The sequence below is a fragment of the Protopterus annectens genome, chromosome 1.part1, assembly GCF_019279795.1.
Source record: "Protopterus annectens isolate FY-2018-M chromosome 1.part1, PAN1.0, whole genome shotgun sequence".
In the NCBI taxonomy this organism is placed as follows: domain Eukaryota; kingdom Metazoa; phylum Chordata; order Ceratodontiformes; family Protopteridae; genus Protopterus; species Protopterus annectens.
The window spans coordinates 171,521,342-171,543,816 of NC_056726.1; the positions used below are offsets into that span (position 1 = coordinate 171,521,342).

The 22,475-nt window shown below is 40.8% G+C and overlaps 1 protein-coding gene across 2 annotated transcripts in view; it reads right to left on the reverse strand.

Annotated features, from left to right (window-relative positions):
- The window catches only part of PLBD1 (phospholipase B domain containing 1), a 1,215,938-nt gene that overhangs the window by 72,235 nt on the left and 1,121,228 nt on the right, over window positions 1–22,475 (reverse strand). For both annotated transcript variants that reach the window (XM_044073961.1, XM_044073969.1), the window contains one exon: window positions 22,177–22,283. In XM_044073961.1, coding sequence (XP_043929896.1) covers window positions 22,177–22,283 — 107 coding nt within the window. The remainder of the gene's footprint in view (window positions 1–22,176; window positions 22,284–22,475) is intronic.

Genomic DNA, 22,475 nt, shown 5'->3' on the forward strand with positions numbered 1-22,475 from the left:
GTACTGGTTTCCTATGGAAGGCCACAAAGTATCTTCATATGGCAACTGATCAGATGCTTCCCACTCCACTGGTTTTTCCTTAATTTGGGTGCCCATTGCTCTACCCTGCTGCGATGTTACCTGAGTTAAGTTTTCTACACTAAATCCTTCACTTCGCAGTTAATCTATAACATCAGTTTCTATTTCTTTAACGTATCCTTTACTTACTTTTCCTCTTTGTTTTCTTATTTTTTGCACTGTAAACTTTTCCATGTCTGGATGCCTTTGCCTGCTTTTCTCTTCAAATATCTTTGGTGCTGCTCTTTTTGTATTGATTAGTTTTGGATCCTTCTTTGCATAAATATTGCACCTTATTAAATCTTTTTCTGTTTCCCATGTCCATATTTCTTCTTCAGACGTCTCCTGTTCCTCCTGTTTCTCCTTACTTGGAGGACTCATTTCATCATGCTGTGATATAACCTATGTAAGACTTTTTTACACCAAATCCTTCACTTTGCAGGCATTCCATAACTTCAGCTTCTATTTTTTTTTAATTTCTACTTTACTAATCTTCTGTTCTACATTGCCTCTTTATGATCTTATTTTCTCTATTGTGAAATTTTCCATATCAAGGTGCCTTTGCCTGTATTTCTCCTTGAATATCTTTGGGGCTGCTTTATTGTATTGATTAAGTTGGCTTTTTCCTTTCAATAAATATTGCACCATATTAGATCTCTTTTTCTTTACCATGTCCATATTTCTTTTTTATACCTTTCAAAAATCTCTAGATTTTGTTCTTTATATTTTCGCACTTTCTCAGTTGCTTCTTTTTCCAAAAGGCCCAAGGTTTCTTGGTCTATATAATGTTTTTTCACAAACATGTTGTATTAATGAACACAGATTTTTATTTGAAGCTTCAGATAGTTTTTCTTGTGCAAATATTTTTCTTTCCTCTAATTTCTCTCTTAATCTTTTTGTGTATCTTGTTTGGAAATTCTGGCCTTCTTGCATAATAATAATAATACATAATGTCTTTCTTATTCTCAATAGTTCACTCTGTCCTTTATGGCTCTTTTCTGGTCTATCAATTTTTGTGATTTTTGTGGACTACTACTTCCTTCTACAACAGGGAGTGATCCACCACCTTGGCCTGTCCTGGCCCCATTGAAGGGATACTTTTCTTTAAGCTCTGTAACAGGATACTAAATATTCTCTCCCCAAGTAATATACCAAAATCATACAAATGATCCCCACTCCAAATACTAGTAACATTCAGGAAACCAAAATACATGGAAAGAAAGAAACATTATACCATTTATGATATGCATATTACTCAACTGCATAGCAAAATATCAACAATTGATAGACGTATGTAAGTGTTTAACAGTAATATAAAGTCCCATGAAGTAGACTGCAGTCCATTAAAACAGTTTTGAGGTGTCTAGAGAGGTGAAATGATTGTTTGTTTTTAAATCACACACAGTTCACATAACATCCCCATGCTACATTAAACTTTTACAATTCTGACTATAACATTCACGTGACCATAAAATGCAATCACTGCTAGACTTTCCTGACATTAACAGTCAGTACATTTACATAACTTTATGCAAAAATAACAAAATTCCTTTATCCTGCAGCATGACTCTCTTAACTTCCTGCACGAAGCCATTATTTTGTTCCTCAATTTGAAGTCAGTACATACTCATTTCAAGGCTTCTTCTGCATCAGCAATTAATTTCACTCTGTATAGAAAAACACCTTGAAGAAGGTAGGCTACGACATCATACATTTTAAGTTTCTAACCTTGCATTTATACTTAAATCAGTCATACTGTTTGCAGGTCTGGACAGAAAAGTCATTTTCAAACAAATATTATTATTTTGCTTATTCTACACACTTTGCCTGGCTTTCAAAGCTGAATCAGAATTTGCTCTATTAAGTACTAAGACTCAAAGCATACTAAAATATAATAAGGCCCTTCAACTGCCACATTTGACTCTGGCTTTGAAACTCAGTATATGTCTGTGACTCTTAACGATTTGTCTGCCAGTCTGTCCAAGCCATCAATTTGCTCCTGATAGAAGGCATTTGATTTTGAGGGATGCATCTTTTCCTCTAGTCTTTTCTGAGGCACTCCATGAGATTGTGATAGCCTTCTCTTTCTAGCACACCACTCAAAAACAAATTCATTCTTTGTGCCTGTCTCTTGCCCAGACTTAAAACCACACATTGCTAATTTCACCTGTAAACTAAAGAATTGCTCCCTCACCACCTCATTTATCTGCTGGAATGACAAAATAACTTCTGCATAGTTGTAAAGTGTCTCATCTACTTTATTACAGCGAATAAATACTTATCCATAAACACCTCCAATTTACCACTTTGGCTTTTAGTCAGTATTGTCTTTGATGAAAACTCCATGGATTCACCAAATTAAGATTCATCCCATCATTCTTCAAAACCTGTTGATTCCTCCTTTTCTTACACCATGCTCCAAATGCTTGCATGTTTTCACTCTCTCATCCGCTTCCAGTGCATTTATCAAGTGAGCCATCAATTGCACATCGATTTATTCAAAACACTCTAATATATGGTCAACATACTATAACTAGTTATAGCAGCAAACAGATAAGGTGCCTTTCATTCCAAAGCACTACAAGATCTCAGGCCAACAAGATTCTGAATGTGGATCCTTAAGGAAATTAACAATAGCCATACAAAATATCATATTCATAATGAAGCAGAGAGTATTCTAAGAACTAAGCCAAGACAGGAATGGAGAAAGGAGATTCTGCTGACAGGGATGACTGCAATCAGGGGTAACGAGAATAGGTGAGAGGTGGATGGAATTTACTGAGAAAACTGGCAAAGGAACCATGATATTGGGAGTAAATAATTAGACAGGGAAAGGTAATAGAATGGTAAGAGGCCAAGAATACATTTGAACTGCAGGCTAGAGACTGACTTCTCTATCATGGACTGATATCAGAGTATAAACAAAGAGAAAGGCAAAGGGGGGTGATCCTATGTGAAAGACCAGCACTAGTAGAGATTTTAGCTGAAGCTAGAACAGAAACTGCTGTTAAAAGGGGATTATTAGTATGGCATATAAAATATTGCATGATAGCTATAGGAATCAGAGGAGTTTAGAAAGGAGAAAGAATGGATAAGCAATTCACAAAGAAACAAACAGAGAATATATGTATGGCTCTCAAATATGCAACAAAGTCTAGAAGATTTAGGATTTTTGCTTGGAAATGTTTGCACGGGTATTTTTATACCCAAAGCAGACTCCAGCAACTTTTTTCCTCAGGTAAGTTGCAAATGTTGGAAGTCAAGATGAGGAAGAAAGAGGCCACTGGGAACAAATGTTTGGGAGTATAATAATATGGCTGGCTTTAAAAATTCAGACTACTATGTCAGATATACTGTGTGGGGAAATTGGTGTAACTAAGGAAATGATTTTTGACCTGTGATACAGAATCTTAATTACATGGACACAGTAAGGCCTTGCTGAATTTAATTCTGGTGGCTGTCCATAAAGCAATTGCTAGAAAATGGAAGTTCAAACCAAATGTATTTGAAGTAGTGAATATAGTAACAGAGATAAAACTACTGGAAGTGGGATCTTTAGAAAAGGGTAGGAGACAATTACATAGAAAAAGTGGGAATTGTGGGAACAATAGATGCAGAATAAAGTTTTGTAGGAGGTATGAGGTTTAAGGGAATGCAGAAACTGACTGAACTATGTAACGTTCAATTGACAATGACTGTATAGAAGAGTATGTGTGATGCATAATGTTTGCAACTGAGAATATGCCAATACGGTTTGTTTTCATTTATATAATTCTATAATTGACTATGTCATAAGTGATAATTCAACAAAGCTATTTTTTTTTTAAGAAAAATATTTCAGGCCATCTTACTTTAATAAAGAAATGCTGGGCAAAACAAGTGACTGAACTGTAATCTGATTAATTGTACTACAATTTCTGAAATATTTTACCCTCCCACATGAAAAAATCCAGCCAAAATTGCAAACAATGTATCCACCATGTATGGTCACAATTACGACACACTCATGGGGCAAGGCAGTCTTCAAAGTTTTAAAATTACACATAGGTAAACAGGAATATACTCTTCAGATATTCATTTACTGTACATTTAAACAAAATTCATAACATGCTACTCCCCTGAATGTAAATTCAGCTGTATATATATATATATATATATATATATATATATATATATATATATATATATATATATATATATAATTTGTGTAAATTAAATAATAAGCATTGTAATCACCTCTGTGGTGCTTTTGGTTTTTGGAATGGGGGGATACATTAGCAGAACATCTAAATCCACACATGCTGTCTTACCCTTCTACTGAAATCCATGCAGCCTACTTAAAGCTGACAATATAGAACTGTACCTACTGATGACACTAATGGAACCATAAAGAAACACTGGCTTCATGTGTTTAAAACAAGTGCACACAGTAGACAGATTGCTAAACTTTTAATAAAATGACAAATATCAAAACTTGTTTTCATTTAATATAATGAAAAACACATACTAAAAAGGAAACATTCTATATGTGAAATGGGCTTTTCAGGGAGAGGCCATCTACTACCACTTTATCTCTCATCTGTATGGTAATAACAAATAGAAACTACATTCATCTTTCCTGCATTTGTAAACTTCCTTCCATACTTTTTTGCATAATTTTATTCACTGCAAAAATCTAAGCTGTGTGATGTGAACCAGAGTTGCATACTGTGTCTAACAAAAGTTTGAAACATGGATGTTAGCAAGTTTGCACAGCATGCTTCTTCCATCATACCCCTTACATGCTTCCCACTTTGCTTTGTCACTGCAGAGCATTTTTCTTAAAGATAGATGTTGCTTTTGCTTATTTAAAAATGTTACTTCAGAATGAACTCTAGTTACCCTTGAGCCAGGCATTCTGGTGTGAATGCAAATGGCTCCAAATTCTAGCTTTATGAGAAAAAGACATGATTCTGAGGGCTGCATCTTTCCCTCTAGACTTTTTGGGTCACTCCGTGAATTGTGACAGCCCCCACAAACACTGTACAGCAGTATGAACTTCTGGGAGGCCATGAGGGCCACTTACACAGACTACAAGCCAATATGTAAGGAACAGTTAAATTGTTTTGTTAGGTAATAACCAGTTACTGTCCACTCCATATATATATATATATATATATATATATATATATATGCATATATATATATATATATATATATATATATATATATATATATATATATATATATGTATATATAGGTTTACTATCAAAAGGGTGATTGGACTATGTCCGAATTAGAAACACAGAGTGCCCTAGTTTGACATTTGAAAATAATGAAAAAAAAATATTGAACTCACAAAGTACAGTTTTGTACCTACCATAAATGTAGATGTCCGATAGGTATGCATCTGCAGTCATGACATATGGGTTGTCCTGCCTCAGGCAGCCCTTCGGTCGGCCGGATTCCAAAGTCTGGGTCTGGCCTCGGCTGATGTCGCACTTTCCCCGACGTCAGAATGTCTGGGGTATAAAAGCATCAGCCGACGCCATTTTCCTCAGTTTTTCTTGCCCCAGATGCCAGGTGCCCTCTAGGAAGGCTAAATTTGGATAAAGGCTGAAAAGTTCCAAACATTTGCAAATTATATACATATATAAACAAACAAACAAATACACCATAATAGATTCCCCCAGCTAGCTGAAAGAGAGGTAAGCACCCTAGGAATACCACAGAGGGGAAGGAGGGTGGGTAATCCTGACTGCAGATGCATACCTATCGGACATCTACATTTATGGTAGGTACAAAACTGTACTATGTCCTTCAAGGATGCATCTGCAGTCATAACATATGGGTAGAATACCATAGCCAATCTGGGGAGGAGGTACTAAGAGAATTATGGTGTAGTTAAGATCCCCTGCAGTACTGCAGTTGCAAACCCTGCTCGGGATCTGGAGTATAGAGGTAGATTGTAATGCTTGGCAAATGTATGCACGGAGCTCCAAGTAGCAGCTTCTAAAATGTCCTTGGTAGCCACCCCTCGTAGGAAAGCTGTAGTGGTGGCTGTGGCCCTTGTGGAGTGAGGCCTGATATTTTCAGGAACTGTCTTTCCATGAAAGGAGTAGCAAAAACAAATGCAATTTCCTATCCATTTTGAAATTGTCTGTTTGGAAATTGCTCTTCCTTGCACCCCAGTTGCATATGCTACAAAAAGTTGGTCAGTTTTTCTGTTAGTTTTAGTTCTGTCCAAATAGTAGCATAGTTGTCTGTGTATATCCAAGGTGTGCAAAAGTTTTTCCCCTTTGTTCTGTGGGTTAGGGAAGAACGTGGGCAAGTGAATAGCTTGGTTCAAGGATACCCTAGATACCACCTTTGGCATGAAAGTAGGATTGGTTCTCAGTGACACTCTATCCTGGTGAAAAATAAGAAAAGGCTGCACTGCCATTAATGCCTGTAACTCAGATACTCTTCTTGCTGAAGTGATTGCCAGAAGGAATGCAGTTTTCCAAGATAAAAACTGGAGGTCTGCTGATGCTGCTGGTTCAAAATGAGGTAGTGTCAGTTTTTCCAGCACAAAATTGAGATCCCATGCAGGTAGGGGGGTCTTCTTGGAGGTTTAACATTTTTGATCCCTCTCAAAAATTGTCTGAGAAGAGGGTGGGAGAAGATAGGTGGATCCATATTGTATTCTGCTGAAATTGCTGAAGCATGAATCTTAATGGATGAAAAAGACAGGCCATTGTGGAACAATTCTGCTAAGTATTCTAGGATGTGTGCTAGGTTTGCCACTGTGACATCTGTGCCCTTTGATGCGCTCCAAATGAGAAATCTCTTCCATTTAGCTGAGTATGCCTTTCTTGTGGAAGGTCTGCGAGCCTCCAGGATAATGTCCTTCACCCTCTGAGATAAAACAGTTTGGTTGGGCTTTAAGGAATCTTCCAGGCAGTTAGCTGCAATGTTTTCAAGTTGGGATGCAGGGTCTTGAAATTGTTCTGCGTTAGAAGAAGAGGCCATAGGGGAAGAGGCCATGAGTTTGCCTGAGACATGCTTCTCAATAGCGGGTACCAATGTTGTCTTGGCCAGTCCGGAGCTATTAGTATGACTTTTGGCTGTTCCTCCCTGATCTTCAGTAGAACCTTGTACATCAATGGGAGAGGTGGAAAGGCATATACTGTTAGGGCATTCCAGCTGAAAGAGAGAGAGTCCACCCTCCAGGCTTGTGGGTGGTATGTCCTTGAGCAGAATTTCTTCAGTTGGTGGTTGAGTGGGAGGCGAACAGATCTATCTCTGGGATTCCCCATTTCTTTGTTATGAGTTTGAAGATGTCTGGATGCAGCATCCATTCGTGTGCATCCATGGTAGTTCTGCTTAAGCTGTCTGCTAGTGTATTCTCTTTTCCTGGTACGAATTTGGCCTGCAGCTGGATATTGAGATTCAGGCATAGGTTCCACAGATTCATAGCCATCCGGCATAGAGGGTAGGAATGTGTGCCTCCCTGTTTGTTTATGTACCACATGACCGTGGTGTTGTCTGTCCGTATTAACAGATGCTCTTGCTGGAGGAAGGGTCTGAATGCCTCGATTGCATGCCTTACTGCCAGCATTTCCTTTTGGTTTATGTGCATGCTTAGCTGCCCTCGAGGCCATAGGCCTTGGATATGTTTGTCCTCCATGTGTGCTCCCCATCCTCGGTCTGAGGCGTCCGTGGTGATGGTCTGCCTTGTTTTTGGTTTGTTGAAAGGCAACCCTCTGTTGGACTGGCAGGCCTGAGCCCACCACAGGAATTCCTTTTGAAGGCATGGAATGATTTGTATCATGGTTTCTAGACTGTGACTGTGTTGAGACCATACATTCCTTAGGTACCATTGTAATTTCCTCATATGCAACCTAGCATGTGGAATTAAAATTATGCAGGAAGCCATGTAACCCAGGGCCTGCAGGACTTTCCTTGCAGTAAGCTGAGTTTGTCTTGTCAGAGTCATGAAGTAATCTGGAAGTTGTTTTTGTTTTTCTTCTGTGAGAAAAGCCATCTGAGTGATTGTGTCCAGATCCGCACCCAAAAAGGTTATCCTTTGGGATGGTACTAGTCTTGACTTTTGGATGTTGACTGTGTATCCCAAGGTTTGTAGCAGGTGTATGGCATAAGCCAAGTCCTTTAACAATTTTTTCTTGTTGTCCGCTTGTATTAGGCAGTCGACAAGGTATGGATAAATTTGAATTCCCTGAAGTCTGCAGTGTGCAATTACTGATGCCAGGCATTTCGTGAATACTCTGGGCGCAGTAGATAAGCCAAAAGGCAATGCTGAGAATTGATAATGCTCTGATCCTGCAAGAAATCTGAGGTGTCTTCTGCAATCTGGTCGGATAGGGACGTGCAGGTATGCCTCCTTGAGATCTAGAGTCACCAGCCAAGACTCCTTGCCCAACATGGGAAGACGTTGCTGTAGGGTCAGCATTTTGAATTTTGGTAAAATGAGATAAGTGTTCAGTGTGGACAGGTCGAGTATAGGCCTCCATTGGTTTTCTTTTCTTGGCACAAGGAATAGTCTGGAGTAAAATCCGTGGCCTTGTTCTGTAGATGGTACCCTTTCTATAGCTTTCATCTGAAGTAACTTGTTGATTTGTCTTAAAGCCTCTGCCTTTTGGTTTGGTGGAAGGTTTGGCATTCCGCCTCTTTTTGGCAAAGTATGGAAGTGAAACCTGTATCCTTTGTCTATTATTTGCAATGTCCATGTATCCTTTGTAATGCAATGACAGTTTTTCGAGAATAAAGCCAGCTTTCCGCCCAAGGGTGCTTCCAGTTGATCCCTGGTAGGCGGAATCAGAGTCAAGTCATTGGGTCTGTCCTGTAGTAGTGGTAGTAGTTGTAGCTGTTGCACTACTCCTCTGGTTGGCAGGCTGCCACTGACGGCCTCTGTAGGGGCCCTTGGATTGACCTCTGCCTCTAGGGCACCTGTTTCTGCCTCTCTGTGCTCTGGAGGAGGCTGGAAAGGACCAATTCTTTGTAGGCCAGTTTCTGCTGAACCTCAGAGGTTGAACTTGCAGGAAATCTTTAACTGTTTGCCCAGATTTTGCTTTTTCTTCAACCTTCTTTAGAATCTCCTGTGCAGGGGAGCCAAATAAATGTTGTTTCTCCATTGGAGCATCGAGGAGTTTAGCCTTGACATGGTCTGGCAAAGATTGCTCCTTCAGCCAGGCATGCCTACGAATTACTGCCCCAGTCATAGCTGATCTAAATGAAGCCTCCAGTGCATCATAGCCACATTTTAAGAAATGATTACTGACCTGTTGTGAGTTGTGCACCAAATCCTGAAGGGATTTACAGTCTAAGGGTTCAGGTGAAGAAAGTTTCTTATTTAGCTGATCTAACAAAAATTCTTGGTACTGTATCATATGGAATTGACAGTTTAATGCCCTGGCAGAAAGAGTAGCAGATGTATAAACCTTTTTTCCCCAGCTCTCTAATGCTCTAGACTCTCTTTCAGAGGGTAGGGGATTTTGGCAGTGGCTCCAACCCCTTTAGGGCCCTGAGAAATAGTTTCTGGGTCTGCAGCATGGGCTTTATACAGGTGGAAGTGAGAATCCGGGACCCTGTAATATCTGTCAGGTTTGGCGGGGGCGGAGGAAGTGAATCAGGTGCAGTACTGACATCATTGTACACATCATCAATTACAGTTAGAACCGGAGGTATAGCTAAGGGCCTATGCTGGGGCAAATGCAAAAAGGTCCTTAATCTTTTTCTAGAATCAGAGAAATCCTGACCCTGCCATTGAAAGTGTTCTCTCATGGAGTGTAAAGTCTCCCCAAAGGAAAATTCTTCAGGGGGGGAGGCCGAAGGGATAGATTCTTCTGCATCTGAATCCTCATAAGGCGAGTAGGCCCCTTCCTGGTGGTCTGACAAATCAGATCCATCCGTGGAGTAATCTGAGGAGTGAGGTTCAGAGGGGTCAGTCCTGGGCCTTTTGTCTAGAGGAGGTTGGGAGGCCCTGTCTGGGTGAGGTTGGGAACACCTAATTAAAGAGATAAGGTCCTCAGCAAGACTGAGGATCTGAGAACTAGAGGAAGGCCTCTGGGATGTAGATTTGGCAGGCAAAGCTTTTGAAAGTTTGGCAGCAGCTTTAGCCCTGGAGAAGGCCTTAATAGACATAGAAGCTGGGGGCCTAGCTGCCCCACGTGCAGGGGTAGAAATGTCCAAAGGTATGGTGTCGGACAAATCCTGAACACTAGCTTCGATATTGAGTTCTGAAGCCGACTCAGCCGGGGCCTCTCTGGCCTCGGTGGTCGGAGGTATGGTTTCGGTAGTAGGAATAGCCATGGACTCGGTTTCAGCCGAAACCGAGACACTTACGGTAGGCCTAGCCGTGGTTTCAGCCGAAACCGGGGGCCGCGAGTGTCGGTCCTTTTCCTTGCGTTTTTTGACCATATGCGAAGTCGGAGTCTCCGATGGCATTTTATAAGCAAAAGCGGTTCCAAAAAACTCCTCTGCAAACTCCGACCGACGTCTAAGAGTCCGTCGGTTGAAGGAGGCACAGGCTAAACAAGCTGATACGTCGTGGTCTGGGCCTAAGCAAGGAAGGCAGTAAGAATGGAAATCCTTATGAGGTATTTGTTTCCCACAAGTTAAACAATTATTTACTTTGTCTGACATCGGCTGAGGCAAGAAAGAGTCCCCAACAGGGTACTTAGCTTTTTTTCGAAGTCTTCGGTAGCTGAAATCTCTGGATCTGACCGACCGGCACTTGCGAACAGCTTCTGCTTCGGGCACCGCGCGACAAGAAAGACTGAGGAAAATGGCGTCGGCTGATGCTTTTATACCCCAGACACTCTGACGTCGGGGAAAGTGCGACATCAGCCGAGGCCAGACCCAGACTTTGGAATCCGGCCGACCGAAGGGCTGCCTGAGGCAGGACAACCCATATGTTATGACTGCAGATGCATCCTTGAAGGACATCAGAGAATGCACACTAGCATTCAGTGTTGTGGATTCAACGTTTTGAATACAGATTGCACTATAGTGGGGATCGGGAAATGTACCCTTTCCCTCACTATAGTGTGATCTCGGAGTTTGTATATATATTTAGCAGGGGGGTGGGGGGATGCAGGCCCCCACATGGGGGATTCAGGGGACCTTGCCCCCCTGCAAAAACGTTCATTGCTCATGACCAGAAGTGTGGTATTTTCAGTAAAGTTGACATTCCTGGAATGTCAGTTCTCCTGAAATACCTCGATTGGTCATGTTTATGATCGTAGATTTGATTTCAGACATTTTGGGTCAGAAATATAAACAAGCGCATGTTGTAGGTGCGAAAGTTTGATAGTAAATACACACACACACACACACACACACACACACACATATATATATATATATATATATATATATATATATACATACATATATATACATACACATATATATATATATATATATATATATATATATATATATATATATATATTTTTTTTTTTTTTTTTTTAAACTGGTTAGTTATGTTTGGAAGCTCAGAAAATAGTCTGGCAATAACACATGACTATCATGGCTGCACATTCAAAATTATAAATGAATACTTGTATGCAAAATTATAAAACTGGGAATGAAGTGATTTAGATGTAAGATGGTAAGATGCCAGCAGATGCATGTTATTTTGGAAAATGGCTTGGAGATGCACAACAGTAGTTTAACAATAGTACTCTTAATTCTTATGGGACATTACAGTCATTGGAAGGTGAAGGGCAATGTGACGTACTAAATGTAGTGGGAACTTTTGTTTTTCATAACACACAGCATGGGAAACAGTTGCTCAGAACAACAACAGAGAAACAGTATGAGGTACATTGGCATTATAAAATATACACCCTGCTGAGCACAAAAAGCCATTTTCACAATTAAGCAGTTATTTGACAGAAATGAAAATAAAACATACTGTATGTATTTATGCTCTGGTGTCCCTCTCAAATGAACTGTGAATAAATGAGTGTGTGTGTTAGTGTATGTGTGTGTATGTGTTCTTCAATAGACTAGAATTCATCCAACACAATTTTCTGCTTTACATCTGATGCGTGTGCTGGAATAGGCTCTCAATGAACAGGACAATTTGGAAGTTGGAGAATGAATAATTAAATCAATGACTCACAAGCATCTAGCTTCATAGATAGCCTGCATCGGTGAAGACATTATCTCATACTCTCTGCACTTAATGCTGAGAAGATTTAATATCCAAATCTGAATACTTCGATGCAGGCAAAGCAGTACTTAGTGGTTCACTTACAGTACTGTAAGGTTATGTGCATTGTGTATAAACTTTTGTGTGTGTGTAACAATTCAGTTATGGCATTGAGAGAGAGAAAGCCTGTATACAGATAAGGCTTATATATACATCACTAATTGACTCTTACACTGCTTTCATTGAATTGGCAGCCACCCAAAAGCATGTTTTTCACTGAACAAACCTGAAGGACAACTTATCTTTCAAGTCTTGTCCACTCACATCATGGGACTGCTATATTTTCCTGGAGAGGTCCAGGAAAATACTACAGCTAAGTAAGAAGGATCTCTGTAAGTACTTCTCTTACCACTCAAGGACATGGTGAATTATGTGTGTGTGTGTGTGTGTGTGTGTGTGTGTGTGTGTGTGTGTGTGTGTGTGTGTGTGTGTGTGTAATTGGCTGCATGCTCAGTACAAACATTTGGATGCTGCACTTCAAAGATATGAAAATTTGGTCACAGGGAGATCGACTTTTGAGAATTTGATCACAGTATGATGGCTTTTGTGATGTCCCCACTCTGGGCCAGTAATCAAGGAGCCTGAATCCTCATCACTGACACTGGAGAGGGACGTTGACTTGGAACAAAAATGAACATACACAGTATTTCCAGATGCAGCTCTCTGCATCAAGCACAATCTCCCTTAAGAGCACACAGGCAACACACACAGTCTGGGTTCTGGATTTCTCTGTCTCCCTCCAGGTACCCAATAAGACTCATCACTGGCACAGCTATAGAGTTGAGACCTCAGCTGAATGCCCAATCCAAGTTCTCCACCACTCTCTCTGTGAAACCAGTGCTTCATGCCCCTATTCCAAGCAGATGACATACAAACACTCTTTGAGATTTGATTTTCACACACACACACACACACAGACACACAGACACACACACACACACACACACACACACACACACACACACACACACACACACACACACACACACACACACACACACACACACACACACACACACACACACACACACACACACACACACACACACACACACACACACACATACGCACATGGGGAAAGGCTGGAACAGATTTACTAACTATTCTCCCTTCTGCCTAAACTCTAAGATAGTTACCCTGTCACCAGACACTGTAAAGCCAGCTACTCTAAGGCTGTTGCAAGTGTACCCAATTATACTGAGTGAAATTAATATTAATACAAATGGTAATGTTGACCAAACAGTAAAGCTTTTAGGAGTGGCCACAGTGTCACAGAATAAATATAAGTACTCTCAAATGTTAAAATATTCTCTAAAGGACCAGCCACAATGAAAAACTTAAATATACTTAATAATAAATAATAAAAGAAAATGAAAATACTAAATATCTATTTACAATAAACACCAGAGTTTCAGCCACAAGAAATATTAAAATAACACAGATGAATAGATTCACACAGATACAGAAAAACAGTACTTAACTAATCTCACTATATTTTCCTGACTGATCTAAAGAATTACTATTCCCTGGTCACTTACTAGAGCAAGGCAAGATGAAGTAGGTGAGGGGTCCTTCTCTGTCAGGTTCCAAAAACAGATTGCAATAAGACTTCAGTCTCACCTAGTATTAAAATATCATTTTTAGTGATGGTATGATGACCCCCTGTGGGACAGTAATCAAATAGCCTGAATCTTCACCACTAACATGGGAGAGGGTATTTCCAGATGCAAACCTCTCTGCATCAAGCACAATTTCCCTTAAGAGCACACAGGGACCACACTCAGTCCAGGGTCTGGATCGCTCTCTTTCTGTCTCCCTCCAGGTCCCCAGTAAGGCTCCCCACTGGTACAGCTGCAGGATTAGGTCCTCAGCCGAGTGTCCAATCCAAGTCCTCCAGCAACCACTCTGTAAATCCAGTGCTTTGTGTCCCTGCCCCAATTAGCTGACACACACACACATACACACACACACACACACACACACACACACACACACACACACACACACACACACACACACACACCTGGGAAAGGCTGGCACAAATTTACCTGCTGTGTCCCCCTCTGCCCAGAGCATAAGGTACTTATCACTGCCACCAGATACTCCACAATCAGCTACTCTAAGGCCCTTAACAAAGGGTGTCCAATTATACTGTGTAATATTAATACTAATACAAATAGTAGTAGTTCATCAACATAACTAGGCCTTTTGGAGTGGCCTACACATTGTCACCAAATAAATATAAGTACTCTTAAAGGTTAAATACTTTCTACAAGGAATAGCCACAATAAAAGTTTAAATATATTTACTAAATGTATATTCACAGTAACCACAGTGGTCAAATCACAGGAAATATTGAAAATAATATTGATGTACATTTTCATACAAATAAAGAAAAACAATCTCTAAACTAAGCTTCACTATATTCCTGACTGAATCTAGGATAATTACTATTCCCTAAAAACTTACTTGATAGAGCAAGGCACAATGAAATACTTGACCAGTCATTCCAGTCAGGTGCCCCAAAACAGAATACTCCTTCCTCAAAGATTACTCCCTGTAAAATATAACATCCAAGATAGCTTGCAGAATGACCTCATCTGGTCATCTGACTCTAGGTTCTCACAGTAACCCCCTTTGAAGCTGAGACAGGAATTTAGTATAGACAGCTACAATACACATCTAAATGTTTATGGCAGTACTTGTGGCTTCCTCTCTTTTACAGAGCTAATAAACAAAGGCTTCTTTTAGACCCACTGTCTCCAGTCCTATTCAGCACTGTGGAATGCTGTTTTAATGGTTTAACAGCTCATTTACATTTCCCTTATTTTTCTTAAAGTAAGCTAGCTGGTTAACCTTTGCTGCCCAGTGTCCTCTATTAAAACATATACATTTAATTCAGTTACAATAACACATATACATTTCTTTTCATTCCAGCAGGGTGCAATGTTGATACATTTTAATACAAACAAATTTCACAAATACATTTTCAGTACAAGCATCTGTACAAATCAGTTTGATATACAAATGACATATAATTACTTACAAAATTCCAGCTAGTTATGTTGACACAAGTCATACATCCACTGCCCTACTTCTCCTAGCATGGCTGGCAGTACCTCCTATCATCATACCTGTCCCCCCTTTGAAGACTCAAGCTAGTTTTTCAAGTGACACTTGAAAAATGTGGCTTGAGAGAAATAAGCCTATCTGGGAATATGTTATGAAAATTCCAGCTAGTTATGTTGACACAAGTCATACATCCACTGCCCTACTTCTCCTAGCATGGCTGGCAGTACCTCCTATCATCATACCTGTCCCCCCTTTGAAGACTCAAGCTAGTTTTTCAAGTGACACTTGAAAAATGTGGCTTGAGAGAAATAAGCCTATCTGGGAATATGTTACCCCATTCCCTGTCTTGACAGCTCATCTGCGCTAGAATTGCTGACCATACCCCTCAACTGTACAGATTTTTGCAGAATGTCCAGATTTTTCCCTCGTATTTTTGTTCTTTTTCTCATAAAATTCTGGCTTTATGGCAAGCTATCGGCAAATCATTGGGTATCGAAGTCAGAAATGAATGACAGATATTTGAGTTTCAGCATTCATACCCTTCAGAAAATTCATACTGATGCAAAACCTGTTATTATGTCGACTATCTATGATTGTAAGAGCAATATTTAAAAAGTGTCCCTATTTTTGGGCCTTTGTTCCCCCTATTATTTATGGCTTTGTCCAGACTTCTTGATCAAAGAGGTTGAGAGGTATGTTGCTGACCCCACTATGGTGTTGTACTGTCATGTCATATACCTGCAATCCTAAGCTCCACCTTAATAACTTGGAACTTTGCTGACTGGGTCTATGTAGCCATGTTAAGTGATTGTGGTCTATAGCTACAGTGAATTTCTTTCCATACAGATAAGGCTCGCATTTCTGCAGTGCCCATACTATGGCTAGACATTCCTTTTCTATAGCTGCATAACATTCCTCCCTGTGTTGGAGTCTACGGCTGAGATATACCACTGGTTGCTCTTCTCGCTCTGAGGAAACCTGGCTAAGTACAGCTCCCACTCCATGGTTTGAAGCATCCACCTGCACAACAAATTATTTGCTGTAATCTGGTCTGGCTAACACAGAGGGTCCTCCCAAAGCTCCTTTAAATGTCTGGAATGCTTGCTAATATGCTGGGGTCCCCACTACCTTATCTGGTCTGTTTTCCCTTGTCAGGTCTGTGAGGGGATCAGCTATTGTACTATAATGGGGAATAAACATTCTACCGTACTCTGCTGTCACTAAGAATGCCTTCACCTGCTTTTAGGTAACACAGGCAGGCCATGCCTGATTGGCTTCCACTTTGGCAGGTTCTGTCCTAATCTTACCACTCCCCACTCCATGTCCAAGGTAGGAGACCTCTGCCATACTCACCTGACACTTACTGAGCTTAATGGTCAACCCTACCCTTTGCATGCTGCCTAGCACTTCCCTGACATGCTGAAGGTACTCTTGCCAGGAATTAATGTATATGGCAATATCATCCAGGTAAGAAAGGGCATAATCTTCTGCTCCTGCTAGAATATGATCTACCAGCCTCTGGAAAGTCATTGGGGCATTTTACATCTCAAAGAACATCTTTGCGAACTCATAAAAGCCAGAAGGAGTCACAAAGGCTGACGTCTCCTTAGGGTTAGAAGTCAAGGGCACCTGCCAGTAGCCCTTGGTCAGATCAGTAGTGGGTCAGATACTTAGCCCCACCCATCTTCTCTAAGGCTACATCTGTCCTAGGCATGGGGTAGGGATCTGACTCTGTGTGACTATTTAGTCTTCTGTCGTCCACACAGAACCTGGTGCTGCCAATCCTTATTTGGTACCAGCACCACTGGGGAGGCTCACGGACGGCTGGACTCCTGGATTGCTCCCAGTTCCAACTTCTCTTGTATTTCCTCCTTCAGAGTCTATCTGACTCACTCAGGTACCCAGTAAGGGGCTTGCTAGATAGGTCTTTGGGACCCTGTATCCACATGCAACTGCACCAGGTGTTTGCACCCTGGTTTCCCAGTGAACATGTTCCCAGACTCCTGTAACACTGATCAGATTTCTTGAACCTGGGTAGGGGATAGCTGCTGGGACACTGCTACCCCTTCAACTGAGCTGTCAGTCTGAGTCTCACTGAGGAGAACAGTCACCAGATCCTCCTCCGACTCCTGCCATCCACTGCAAATACTTAACACAAGGGCCTCTCTGTCATGGTAAGGCTTCATCATGTTAACAGGGTACAATCTGTGCCCCTGCCTAGCAGTTCTACCATGTAGTTAACATCACTGACCTTTCTTACCACTTTGAAGGTCTCGCCCAAGCTGCCTGCAGCTTACTGTGTCTGACAGGAATGAGTTGTCCTACAGCATACTCTCTGGCCCGAACATTCCTGTCATACCAGACCTTTTACTGCTGTTGGGCTCCTGACAGATTCTCATGGACCAAGCCCATGAGCTCCCTAAGCCTTGTCCTGAGGTTTAGGACACATGCCACAACAGACTGCTTGTGGGATTTGCACTCACCCTCCCACTCTGTTATCCCCACTTGCTGGCTCCCCCACCTTTTGTTCTCCACCTTGCCTCCGTGGACATCTATATGCTACATGGCCCCACTGGTTACATTTAAAACATTTTAACCCTTGATCCTGGATTTGTACCTGAACTAGTGGCTTCCCCTCTTACTGGCAGACTCTGTTGGGGTGGTTTAGGCTGCCCACCATGGGTTCCCTTATATCCATGTGCAGCACTGGGTATCCCTTTCCTTTGCAGTGATGCCCTGCTTGCTAAGTAGATATCCTCTTTCCCCCAAGTTCATCTGTAGAGTTGCATTCCCTGTCTGGCAATTAAATTCTCATGTACTCAGGCAAAGTGCTAAGGGCTTGTTCCCTCACCAAAAAGTCTGACAGCCTTTGAAAAGTGGTGACCTGACATTCACTCACTCACCTATGAAAATAAGTGCTTAGTTCAGAAATATAATCACATACACTTTCATCTGCCTTGCGTCTATGCTCACATAACATTTTTCTGTAATCTTCAGGTGTTAAAACATTCCAATAAACATTTTTAATAGTATCAAAGTTTAAGTAATCAGTATCAGACAATTTAGGAACAGCAGTTACAGCTTTACCATGGAGTAAGGGGGTCAGGAACTGTACCCAGAGCCCTTGGTCAACATTATACTGTTTACATACCCTTTCAAATTTATGAATAAAACTAGCAACATTATCAACCTCTGTAAATTGTGGCATAAATTTACTGACCTTTATTGATTCTGGGGTTCAGTATTTCCCTTCCCCATTACCTCCATGACCCTGGCAAAAAGTCAGCATATGCCTCTCATGTTGATGCTGCTTCTCCTTTTCTTTGGCCTCCAAATGCTGCAGTCTCTGTGATGATTCTAGTTCCAAATGCTTGGCCTCCAGTTCAAGTCTCTAACTCCAGACAGATTTTTAAGTCCTCTGAGGAAAAGCTGAACTGTCCTGTTTCTGAGAGCTGTACATCCTCAATGCCAGACTGGTTGTCTTTCTGTTTGCTGGTCTGTGCTGCAGCTGTGATTAAGGCTGCAATAATTTCCCCTTTAGTCAGGTTGGTATGCACCACTCCTTTGACTTGGCACATCTCAGCCAACTGGTTCCTTCTCAGCTTGCCATAATCCTCTGCTGACATCTTTGCCTGCTCTCCCTGACTAAGTATGCTAACAAAAAGTAAATAATATAAAACTATTGTGATATGAAACTCTGAATGGCTGCTTAAGAGTACACCTTTTTTGCGACAACTGCTTACAGACTACAGGAGTTCAATTAATATCGGCACTACTGCTCACCAATACGTAATGAGTGATGGTCCCACCACTGCCAACCAATATGTGATGAACCCCTGTGGGCTAGTAATTAAGGAGCATGAATCCTCACCACTGACACTGGAGGTGGACATGCACTTGGAATACAAATGAATATACTTAGTATTTCCAAATGGAGACCTCCCTGCATCAAGAAAAATTTCCCTTAAGAGCACACAGGGAGCATACTTAGTCTGGGGTCTGGATCTCTCTAGCTGTCTCCTTCCAGGTCCCCAATAAGACTCCCCACTTATACAGCTGTAGGGTTAGGTCCTCATCTGAGTGTCCAAGCCAAGATCTCTAGCACCCTCTCTGTAAACCCAGTGCTTTGTGTCCCTACCCCAAGTAGCTGACACATACACACACCAAAATATTTGATTTTTCACACACACACACATAAACACACACACACCCACACACACGCACACACACACACACACACACACACACACACACACACACACACACACACACACACACACACACACACACCCTAGGAAAGGCTGGCACAAATTTACCTGCTGTGTCCCCTTCTGTACAGAGTATAAGGTAGTTATGACTGCCACCAGGCAATCCACAATCAGCTACTCTAAGGCCCTTAACAAAGGGTGTACAACTATGTTGTGTAATAGTAATACCAATACAAATTGTAGTAGTTCATCAAGACAGCTAGGCCTTCTGTAGTGGCCCACACCGTGTCACCAAATAAATATAAGCACACTCAAATGTTAAATATATTCTACAAGGACCAGCCACAATAACATTTTTAAATATATTTAATAATAATTAATAAAAGAACAAGAAAATGCTAAATATATATTCACAGAAAACCACAGAGTTCAAATCACAAGAAATATTGAAAATGACATTGATGGACAGGCTCATACAAATAAAGAAAAACAATCTCTGAATTAAGCTTTATTATATTACTGACTGAATCTAGGAGAATTACTATTCCTGAATAACTTACTTAATAGAGCAAGGTACAATTAAATACATGAGCAGTCTTTCTAGTCAGGTTCCCAAAAACAGAATACTCCCGGTAAAATATAATATCCAAGATAGCTTGCAGAATTACCTCATCTGGTCACCTGACTCTAGGTTCCCACAGTAACCCCCCTTTGAAGCTGAGACAGGAATTTAGTATAGATGGCTACAATACACATCTAAATGTTTATGGCAGTGCCTTGAGCTTCCCCTCTTTTTAGTGAGCTAATGAACAAAGGCTTCTTCCAGACCTACACTCTCGGGTCCTATTTAACATTGTGGGGTGACATTTTAATGGTTTAACAGCTCATCTACATTTCCTTTATTTTTTGTAAAGTAAGCCAGCTGGCTAACCTTTGCTGTCACAGTGTCTTCTATTAAAACATATACATTTAATTCAACCTCAGTAACACATGTACATTTCTTTTCATTCCAGCAGGGTGCACTGTTAATACATTTTAACACAAACAAACCTCACAAATATATTTTCAGCACAAGCATCTGTACAAATCAGTTTGATATATAAATGACATATACTTATTTACAAACTTCCAGCTAGCTGTGTTGGCACAAGTCCCACATCTACTGCCCTACTTCTCCTGGCATAGCTGGCAATACCCCTGTTGTCACAGATGGATTACAGAATGATATCCTATACCTCTGGTCATCTGACTTCTGGTTTCCATGCCCCCCCCCCCCGGCTAGAAGCTGTCAGTATTTAGCACACGTGTCAATAATACAAACACACATATTCTTGCTAAGATCTGCTGCAGTTCCTGGAATTCATAAAACAATTTCAAACCTCCACCCTTCAGAGTAGCAATTAGTTCACTCCAAAGACAATACAGAAAGCTTCCTAGTGCAGACATTTTGTCTCTGGCTGCACTGAGAACTGCAAGATGCAATATTTATGGCCTAAGCTAGGTAATTTAATTTCAAACTATTTTCAAAGGTAGGCAGATTGAGATTAACCTCTTCTCTTCCAGTATCCTCTATTAAAACATATACATTTAAACAGTTACAACGATACATGTACATTTCTTTTTCTGTCCAGCAGAGCACAATGTTGGTACATTTTTAACACAAGCAGCTTTACAAATAAATTTTCACCACAAGCATCTGTCCAAATCAGTCTGATATACAAATGACATATCATTCTTTACAAAATTCCAGATAGCTGTGCTGGCATACGTTACACATCCACCATCCTACTTCTCCTGGCAGAGCTGGCAATACCTCATATCATCACAGCTTAATTGTTAAGGTTTCTGCCCCATGGTTCCAAGGTTTTCTCTAGGGATTCACTTTCTTTCTATCTCACAAAAGTATGATTGTAGACAGGCTACTCTGAACTATGTATACTGCATTGACCCTTGCCCTTTTGGTCACTATGGTTAAAAAGTGTCTGCAGTCTTCCACTTCACTTAACCTGTTATGATATCAAGCAAATTATGACTTTGCAAAATACTAGTTTGGCTTTTCCATCCATTATGTTATCATTTTTTCAGGGAACCACATGGCTGATAACTTCCTGGCTGATTGCTGTGATTCTACCATTTTTTCTCTAGGTGTAGCAAGACTATCACTCAGCCAGTCATCAAGAGATTTTGTTCACTCCTAACCACACCCCCTGCATGTTTGATAAGTACTGCAGAAGTAAGCATGCAATAGGTCTGGTGTGGAGCTGTCATCCATTTCTGTGAATTACAGCCCCATAGGCAACACCCTCTCTCCATTCAGTAGATGGCTCCTGCTTGGTCTCAGTTTCCATTATGGTTGCATTAGTGGGAAACACACTCTGCAACATACCCTCAACCACCCGATACAGGTGGGAAAACTTCCTCTTTTCATTCTTCTCTTTCCCTAGCTGGCTTCCCTAGGCCACTAATCCAGCCCAGATCTATTAGAAAATAGTCACAGATCTACCCCACTATGCCATGGTGCCAACATTGTTTATTAAATTATGATGAGGTACACTTAGTGTGCTGAAAAAGCATGATATTTATTTATTTTTTTTGGAAAAGAAGAAAAAGAGTGAAAATCAAGTTTTGGAATTTTCTTACCTTGGAGTCATAACAACCTCCTGGGATGGGACTAAATGACTTCAGATCTTCACGGCAACAGATAGTATTACAGGGATCCTTTTCAGCATAGATATCTTTCAAATAATCTAAAAAAAAAAAGAAAAAAAAAACTAAAGTCTGTAAAAACGATCTGCCAACTCCTAGTACTGAAGAAATATATAACTGCATGCAAGATAATGTACAGGGCTACATGCAAGTTAAGGTCATAGCTACCACTGTTCAAAACACTGTCAGAATGCCACTAAAGATCCTAACTGTTGGGTGGGCGGGGCTTGGAT